An 8,661-nucleotide genomic window follows, 5' to 3' on the forward strand; every position below is an offset into this window, starting at 1 on the left:
CTTAGGTACCAAGCACTCACACCACACTGGGGCCTAGGACACCTCTTTATTGCTGTTAGAAAAAGGAAGTTACAATAATTTCTCTAGATGTGGAAGGAAACAGTCCCCAAATCCAGGGGGAACCAGAAAAGTTATAGCATCAGACAGAGGAAAAGGCAGGGCAAGAAGCCAGAGCTTGCTAAGGACAAAGCTGGGTTTATGACCAGAATATCTTCTTCCCACCTGCTCCTTACCCAAGCCCGAGGTTCTTGCCCCAGCCAGCTTCAGCTGCCAGGACATCATCCTTTACCCCAAGGGCCTTCTAGCCACCACAAGTCAACAAAGGTGCCGTTGGGGAACTTCAGGAGAGGGGTGGGTGGAGAGGGGTAGGGGTGCTGCCCTAGCCCGGTGCCTTTTGCTCACCCTGAGGTACCCGGTGCCTGTCCCTCAGCCAGCTTGCCTCCTGGGAAGGGGCCTGGACACGCAGGTCAGGCTGAGGAAGGGGCTGCTCTGGTCAGCACCGGGTCCAGAGCTGGTGCTCCTCAGTTCACCACTGCCGAGCTGGCCATGGTGTTCACACCACAGGCCCCGGACCCACGGTGCAAGTAGTAGTAACCCTGGCGGGAAGGCAGGTGCGCTGGTGAGTGCGCTACGGCAAGGTGGGGCTGGAGAGCCGGGGCCAAGGAGACAAGACTCACCTCCTCGCCCCAGTCAGTGCCCCAGCTGTTCTTGATGGCCCAGAAGGGAATGCCAGAGCCTGGGTAGCAGTGCAGAGTGCAGGGCGTCAGGGGTCCCCAGTTCTCCAGTCAGGACCCCCAGCCCTCTGCACTCTCCCACTATCTGCTGTGGCCTACTGAGAAAGGAGCAGAAAGGCAGACAGGCCCACCTGCCACCCTCCTGGAGACCTGGTGTGGCTCTGGGTGGGGGAGGGCACCCAGCGCCACCGCGCCCCCCCCCCCCCCCCCGTCTCTAGCAGGTCATTTATCTCTAAGAGTTCAACCTCCCACTGCCTCAGCATTCCCATCCAGAGAGGGAACAGGTGACTCCTGCCTGGCCCATGGACCGCAGCAGGGGTGAGGACAGGGTTCCCCGGAATTCCCTCAGTCTCCCTCTCCAGAGGTCCTGAGAGGCTGTGGTTCAACCTCTGCCCGTGATCTGAGGGGGATGGGCAGAAAGGGGGTCAGTGGAGCTCACGGTTGCCGTAGCCCACGAGCAGCACAGCATGGTCGATGAGCCAAGGGCTGCAGAGGGGCCGCAGTGGGTGGGAGATCCCGTGGCGGTAGAACTGGGGGTGGGGAGAATAAAGAGTAGGGGGCCACCTCCAAGGAGAAGCGGGAAGGGAGCTGGCAAGGGACAGGCGGGGGCAGCCGAGCTGGGGCCTTACCTGCATGCCAAAGGCATTGATGGCGACAGAGATGGGGCCCTTCTCGGCCAGCCAGGCCACCAGCTCTGAGAAAGGCGAGGGACAGCGTCAGGGACAGCCAGGCCCCAGCCCCACCTGGTGGCCTGTGCCCCACCCTCACCCCGGCCCTTACTCACTCTCCTCATTCCGGCTCAGCTCCACCGAGTCGTTGATGTAGACCCTGGCCTTCTTTGCGGAGAAACTGCAGGTCCGCACGTGGCCGCAGTAACTGTAGTCATCCTCTGTCTCCAGGCCTCCTGGGGGGGGTAGTGGGGGTGGGGTGGGAGAGAAAATACGGACCCCTGTGTACCACACGCTTGTCTTCTCCTGGCCAGGGGCTACCCCCAGCCCCTTCCGTGAGGTCTTAAGGTCCTTGCCCACCCCGGACCAAGGCCGTGCCCTCTGAACAGCCGCCTCCCTCTAGAGATGACAAAACAGAGACTAAGGGGGCTGAGGGACGACCAGGGAGAAATATGGCAGGGGGTGGGACTCGACGCCCAACTTCGGATCCTTACTCATCCCAGCACTCCTGGGGCTCTGCATCTTGGCTTGCTTGTCCTGCCCACACAAGTCCGCTCCCAGGGTGGCCCAGACCCGCCAGGCTCCCAGTCTCTGTACAGCCACCCCAGTCCCTCAGCCTTTCATCCCATGGCCGCTGAAGCCCACCACTGAACTGAATTGCCAGTTTAAGTCAATACCTCCTCTCGAGGGTGAGGTGTGTTGCTGCCTGACTTAGTGGTATTACAGAAATATGGACCTCCAAGCAGCAAAAACACCGAGACCCCTGCTATGCACCAAGGACTTTATGTATTATCTCCTCACTTGATACTCAGAGCAATTCTATGAATGAAGTGGGCAAGACGAGCCCCACTTCACAGATGAAGTCAAAGAGCTGACTTGCTCGAGGTCTTCATTAAGGGTCAGCATTAAGACCTGAACCCAGTTCGTGCCAAGTCCCACTGCCCCTCCCGATCCCATGAATGCATACCCAGAGTCTTTATGGCTGAGTAGGCATTGGAGGGCAAGCCACCCAGGCAGGCCTTGTCCACCTTGTCACAGTCCAAGAGCTCTAGGAGACAGAAAGCTGGTCCTGAGGAGCCCTCTGGAGGGGCTGGGCGGGGGGGTAAGGGTGTACAGTGGGATGCTCACCCTGCTCAGAGAGGGAGAGGAGGGCCCCCCGTTTCAGGAACCACTGGCCCTCCACATTGCCGGTGACTGAGAAAGCCCAGCAGGAGCCACACATGCCCTGCAAGAGAGGGGCAGAGACGGGCTGGGTCCCCTCTCAACCCCAGTGCAGTCCTCATGTCCCACCATTGCCTCTTAGGGGTCCAACCTGGTCCTTGACTTTGGTGACAGCCCCCTTTCTCCTCCAGTCCCACTCGGGTGGGGCAGCGCTGCTAGCGGACTTGTCTAGGTGCATCTTCTTGCCGCGGTTCTCTCTTAGGAGGGGATTCAGGTAGATGGTACGGAACTCCTCCTCTGTGGGCAAAGGTGGGCAGGGGATGGGGGCGGGGGAGAGTATAAGGCAGCCCTGATCAGGGGCCTTGGGAGCAGACCCTGACTCTTCCAGGCTCCATGAGGGCTCTGGCCACCACTTCTACCTGTAAGGTCACTAAACTTGGTGATCCCATACTGAGCTGTGCCACGGTCCAGTGCCTGGATCTTCTGTGCTCGCATCATGTTGTTGGAAAAGACAGACATGCGCCACTGGGTTTCTGAGAACCAAGGAGCAGGAGAGGAAAGGCTTGGATCCCAGGCAGATGATAAAAGGAAAGGCACTTGGGTTTCCCCGGGGAGTAGGTGGGCTCTGGATCAGGCCTGAAGCTCTTTTCAAGGACAGAACTCTGGGGAGGGCTGGAGGTGAGAAGAGGTCCAGACCCGCAAGTGATGAGGGGGAGGTGGGAACAACTTTGGGGCCAGACTGAATTTATGGTATCCCAGGAGTGAAGGCATAACCAAAATGGGCTCCAAAGGGCATCCTCAGACAGGGGGTCATGGGAAAAAGACTACCATGCTGGGGAGGTGGGGGCACCAGCAGAGAAAATCTGGCCTTTATCCCTTCCCATTCTATCCAGAATGATGAAGACCCATGCTTTCTGACAAGAAAAACAGATGGGAGAAGGGGCCAGGTACCTGAGGTAGCGGTCTACTCCTGTGACACTGGGCAAGAACTTGGGGATTTAAGGGGTCCCTGAGTGGATGCACTGCCTCGTGGTGTGTCCTTCCCCTCCCCAACACCAAGGTACCAAGTGGGGGGAAGGTCCTGATCTGATTGGGCCAGGTACAGCCAAGGCTGGGTCCTCACCCTCCTTCGTCTCATATGTCCGATTATAGGTGGTAACGAACTCCTTGAAGATTGAAGCCATTTTCACAGAAAAATCCTGTAAAGGACACAGGGGTCTTTACAAGGAATCCTTCACAGATCCATCAGGGAGCGCAGGCCAGGGGGAGGGAAAGAAAAGAGGAAATAAAGCAGCCGCCAGCTGCCAGATGGAGATGGGCGCCTCACCTGGGGCAGGGGTTCCTTGTTCAACAGTGGAAGGACTGAACTCAAAGTCTCATTTTTGTCATCTGAATAGGGTTGGAACAGAGAAGAAATCAAGGTTGAACCCTGCGTGAAGTCTGGTCTGAACTATGCCAGCCTCCTTGGGCTCTCCCAGCACCTGTAACCTTGGTATCCACTGGGCCACAGTCTCGTCTCAACAGCATGTGTTTTCCTAGCTCATCCAGGACTTGGAAGCTGCAGAGCTGAAGGGAGAGGAGGAAGCCATTCTGGGGGGCTGGGATGGGAGCAAGGCCTTGGCAAGATGGAGCTGGAAGGGCCTCATGTGAAGACCACCTCCAAGGAACAAGGCAATCACCCCCACGGTGCAGAGTGAGGCAAAGTCAGCACCCTGTCGTGCCCACTCTTAGGGCATTTTAGTCTCTGGCCCTTAGAGCCTTGGGAAATGACTCAGGGTAGGGTAGTTGCTGCCTCCGCATCACTTGACCCAAACTCATCATGGGAGCGGGGTAATCACAAGAGCCCTATCACTCACCAGCGTTTTCTTGGACACAGGGAGCTGGCACACCGTGGGGTCATTGCAGGGAGGCTCCTCTAGGGTCGCCTTCAGGGAATACACCGACCCCTTGCCCGCCTGGATGGAGGGGCGGGTGAGGCAGGCACATCCACTCCCTCCTCAGCCCGTCCTTCCCGCAGCCCCGCCCTATCCCCCCTCCCTTTCCCGAGCACCAGAAGTTCGTCTCTCCCGCGTCCAGCGCCCCCACCCGGGGTCCAGGCCAAAGTTCCCAACCCTCCGACCAGGGCCCCCCGCGCACCGACACCGGGAAACCCCCACCCCCGGCGCGTCCTCACCCGGCGGGCGTGACCGCGCACGGCCCCCAGCGTCGCCCGCGTCCCGGCTGCCCGGCCGCGGTTGTACATCTCCAGGGCGAAGCGGGCGGGCCCCAGCAGCTCCGGGTACGCCACCTCCCGGGCCTGAGCGTCGGCTGCTCGGCGGGGCGGGGCGGGAGCGGCGCCCAGGAGCAGCCCCAGCAGCGACAGCAGCGGCAGCCAGGGTGCCATGGCGAGGGCGAAGCCGGAGGCCCGGACACACCGACTGACAGACGCGCGGGCCAACTGACGGGGCGGAGCAGCCCGTGGCCAGAGGGGCCGGCGTCCCTCCCCCTGCTCCCGGGGCGGCGGGGCGCCGGCCAGTGGACGCGGGCCCGGCGCGCCTGCGCACTCGCTTATTTACGCGAGGCACGTGGGGCGCGCGGGCGGCGCAGGCGAGTCCTCGCCAAAGCGGGGGAGGGGTGGGGTGGGTACCCTGCGTCCTCGCAGCAGTTGGGTCGGTCTGTGGACGCGCGGGCCGAGCTGCAGTCTTGGAATAATCCTCTTAGGTCTTAGAGACTAAAGTTTAGGGAGGGGAAAGGATGCTGGCCTGGGAATGACAATAGTAACCAACAGTTGGCTTTAGAGGCTCCTCCGTTCATCAGCAAGATGGCAGGTAATATCCCCTGGACTGGCAGTGCCTCTGGCTGTTGTGGGGATCTAACGCAAACACGAAAGCATTCGGTAACCACTAAAGCAAGGTGCCGGGTGTAGGACTGTGCTTTGGTTTATTCAAGCTTTCACAGCTGCGTTCCAGGGCCTAGCAAGAAGATACATGAATAGATGCGTTAGGCATAGTGCTGCCTGCTTGGAGCTCGCACTCTAGTGGAGAGACAGATGAGAAAGAGAAATTGGGCCTGCAAGGTGTTCCCAGCTGGGGAGGGAAGCAGGAAAGAGGACGTTTAAGGGAATTGAGGAAATCCCAGAAGGGGATAGAGGGTTAGTTTAGGCTTAGAGAGTGCGGAGAACTAATGGTAAATGTCACCCGGTCCAAACCTGACTTGTTACAGCAGCAGAGGTCTAAAAAGGTGAAGTGACTTTCCATCTACTCAGAAATAAGCGCTGGAGCCAGACCAGAGCTGGCTTTGAGCTCCATCCTGGCTGAGCTCTGAGACGGGATGGCCTGAAGGATTCCAGCAGGTGCTTATTTCTCCCTGCTATGCAGTTTAAGCTCTTTGGGGCACCCTCTGTGTCTCTTACAGGAGACAATCCCAGGTCCTTAATGCGCCGTCTAAAGCCTCTTGAGTGCCATCCAGTCGGTCCTCACCCTGTGCTGTGCACTTGAAATGTCAGCCTCCCTCTGTTTGTTAACTCCTCAGAAGTTCAAGCTCTTGCACACCTCGGAAACTTAACACTGTTCTTCCCTCTGCCCAATACCCAGACACCTTTCATTTCACAGTGTAGAGGACACTTCCCCAGGAAGCCGTCCCTGACCTACCCCCACTGCCCCTGGCTGGGCTAGCTGCCACTGCCTCTGTACTCCTAGATGCCTGGCTCCTGAACTTCCTCTCACACTGGGCTGCAATTTCCTTTTCACTTGTGGCTGTCCTCCGGTAGGCCAGGAGCTGCTCAGGCAGGGACCTTGTCCTGTTCACTGCCGCTTTCTCGGCATCTAGCATGGTGCCCAACACACTTAATACCTGCTTAATAGATGTTTGTTGAATGAATTAACGACTTCTTCGGCATGCCCTGGAGTGGACATGATGTCACCCAACTGTTATTTAATGCACAGCTTCATTTTCTACTTTTTTTTTTTTTTAGTGTATGTGCTGCTGAAGCGAGCACGCACAGCTTCATTTTCTAGAAAGATAAATGGTGTGTAGCATTTCGGAAATGCCTGCTATCGTTAACCCAGGCCCCCTACCAGCGTCTGTGGCAGGTCACATACCCACGCTCACACACACTTCATCTCCTGAAAGGTCTGAAGCTGAATGAATTAAAAACAGGGATTCCTGAGTCCCCAGCAGAGGCAGTGGACTTTTCCTAGATCCAGGTTTCTGGAGATCCACATTGGCTTTTGTGGGAAACAGTCATCTTTCTCAGAGTTTGTCCCCTGAATGCCGGAACCACCTGAAGAGTGTATGGGGAAGAGGGTGGCTCATTTTGTCACCAGAGTGAGGGGAGAGGCGTAATGATAATTAATGAAGTGGTGGGGGAGAGGGGATATTTTTTTTAAGGTGCACATGTTACCTTGGGCAATTCTCACAACTTAACTTCTAAGTAGGAAACTGAAACCGAGACAGGGAAACTGAAGGGACCCCAGGAGAGAAAAAGCTTGGGCTTTTTTCTTTGCTCCTTTTCCTGCACCCCTGACTTACACAGGTCTTAATGTATGTCCTCTGGGTGAAGGTCAAGGAGTCAGTGATTTCTTTTCTTTTTTTTTTATTTCTTTTTAAACATTTTCTTTTTTTTAATTTTTTTTTTTTAATTTATTTGAGACACAGAGAGACAGAGAGCAGAGAGCATGAACAGGGGGAGAGGCAGGGGGAGAGGCAGAGGGAGAGGGAGAAGCAGGCTCCCTGCTGAGCCAGGAGTCAGATGTGGGGCTCCATCCCAGGACCCTGGGATCATGACCTGAGCTGAAGGCAGACGCTTAACTGACTGAGCCACCCAGGAGCCCCTCCTTTTTTTTTTTTTTTAAGATTTTATTTATTTTTGTGAGAGAGAGAGAGCGTGCGCAAGTGGGGGTGGGAGGAGTGGCGGGTGGGAGAGGCAGAGGGAGAAGCAGACTCCCCACTGAGCAGGGAACCTGATGCAGGACTCGATCCCAGGGCCCTGAGATCATGACCTGAGCTGAAGGCAGACGCTTAACTGACTGAACATCCAGGCGCCCAAGGAGTCAATAATTTCTTTGGAGTCTTCCAGCACAACAGATAACATCTAAGGAGTGACTGGGCGGGGTCATAAACTTCTCCAAGACCCCTGACTCCAAATACCTTGACGCCAAGACCCCTGGCTCCAGGGTGTAAGTGACTTATGGAAGACACCAGAATGCCATCTTCAATAAAAACTCCAGACCCCCAAACAAAGACTCATGCTTCTTCCTTTCCGAGACTCGTGGACATTCCACCTGTATCTGCTCCCTCTGTATCTTCAGTGAACTCTGCTTTCACCTCCAGCTGTCTCGCGTTTGATTTACATCCTGTGTAAAGCCAGGGACCCTCTCGGCTGGTTCTGCGGGACGCCCCCTCTGGGTCCTTGGACGTGGCCTATCTGCATCAAAACCAGGGGCATGCCAACATTCAGAAGCTGAGTAGGAAAGAGGGAGGTAGCAGAGGAGACAGGGAGGAAGTGGACATTGAGTGGGGGGGGAAGACTGAGAAGGTCATGTCCACAAAGTGGGGGAGGGTGTATTTCAAGGAAGGGGAAGTGGCTGGCTGTGTCAAATGCCATAGGGAAGGCAAGTAGGGTGAGAGAGGCGTGACTTTCGGATTGGGTGACATGTAGGTCACTGGAGACCTCACTGAGAGTGGTGGGTTGAGGGGAGAATTTGAGAAATGTGGACAACAGCTAGAGACAAGGATGTCAAGAAGTTTTGCCATGCAGGAGAGTAGAGAAACGAGGTGATAACTAGCCAAGTAAAAGGCACTGGAGGAGTATTGTTTAAGATGGCAGACTCTACGGTTACGCGGCTGCCTTTGGTTCATGTCATGATCCCAGGGTCCCGGGATCAAGTCCTGCATTGGGTTCCCTGCTCAGCAGGGAGTCTGCTTCTCCCTCTGTCTGCCACCCCCGCCCCCGCTGTGCTCTCTCTGACAAATAAGTAAAATCTTTTTTTTTTTAAGATTTTATTTATTCATTTGAGACACAGCGATAGAGAGAGAGAGAGAGAAAGCATGAGCAGGGAGAGAGGCAGAGGGAGAGGGAGAAGCAGGCTCCCCGCCGAGCCAGGAACCCGATGTGGGGC

General features: G+C 56.4%; 1 protein-coding gene across 1 annotated transcript; it reads right to left on the bottom strand.

The window, feature by feature from the left end:
• Positions 1-27: 27 nt before the first annotated feature.
• CTSF (cathepsin F) lies at positions 28-5,069 on the bottom strand. Its single transcript, XM_035723082.1, is given in 14 exon segments — positions 28-596; positions 678-736; positions 1,174-1,264; positions 1,364-1,428; positions 1,519-1,638; positions 2,370-2,450; positions 2,531-2,627; positions 2,715-2,860; positions 2,983-3,096; positions 3,687-3,762; positions 3,891-4,001; positions 4,004-4,129; positions 4,420-4,518; positions 4,737-5,069. Coding segments are annotated over 14 exon segments (1,470 nt in total). The 5' UTR covers positions 4,947-5,069; the 3' UTR covers positions 28-521.
• Positions 5,070-8,661: the final 3,592 nt, after the last annotated feature.

The sequence above is a fragment of the Zalophus californianus genome, chromosome 11 (assembly GCF_009762305.2).
Source record: "Zalophus californianus isolate mZalCal1 chromosome 11, mZalCal1.pri.v2, whole genome shotgun sequence".
Lineage (NCBI taxonomy): Eukaryota > Metazoa > Chordata > Mammalia > Carnivora > Otariidae > Zalophus > Zalophus californianus.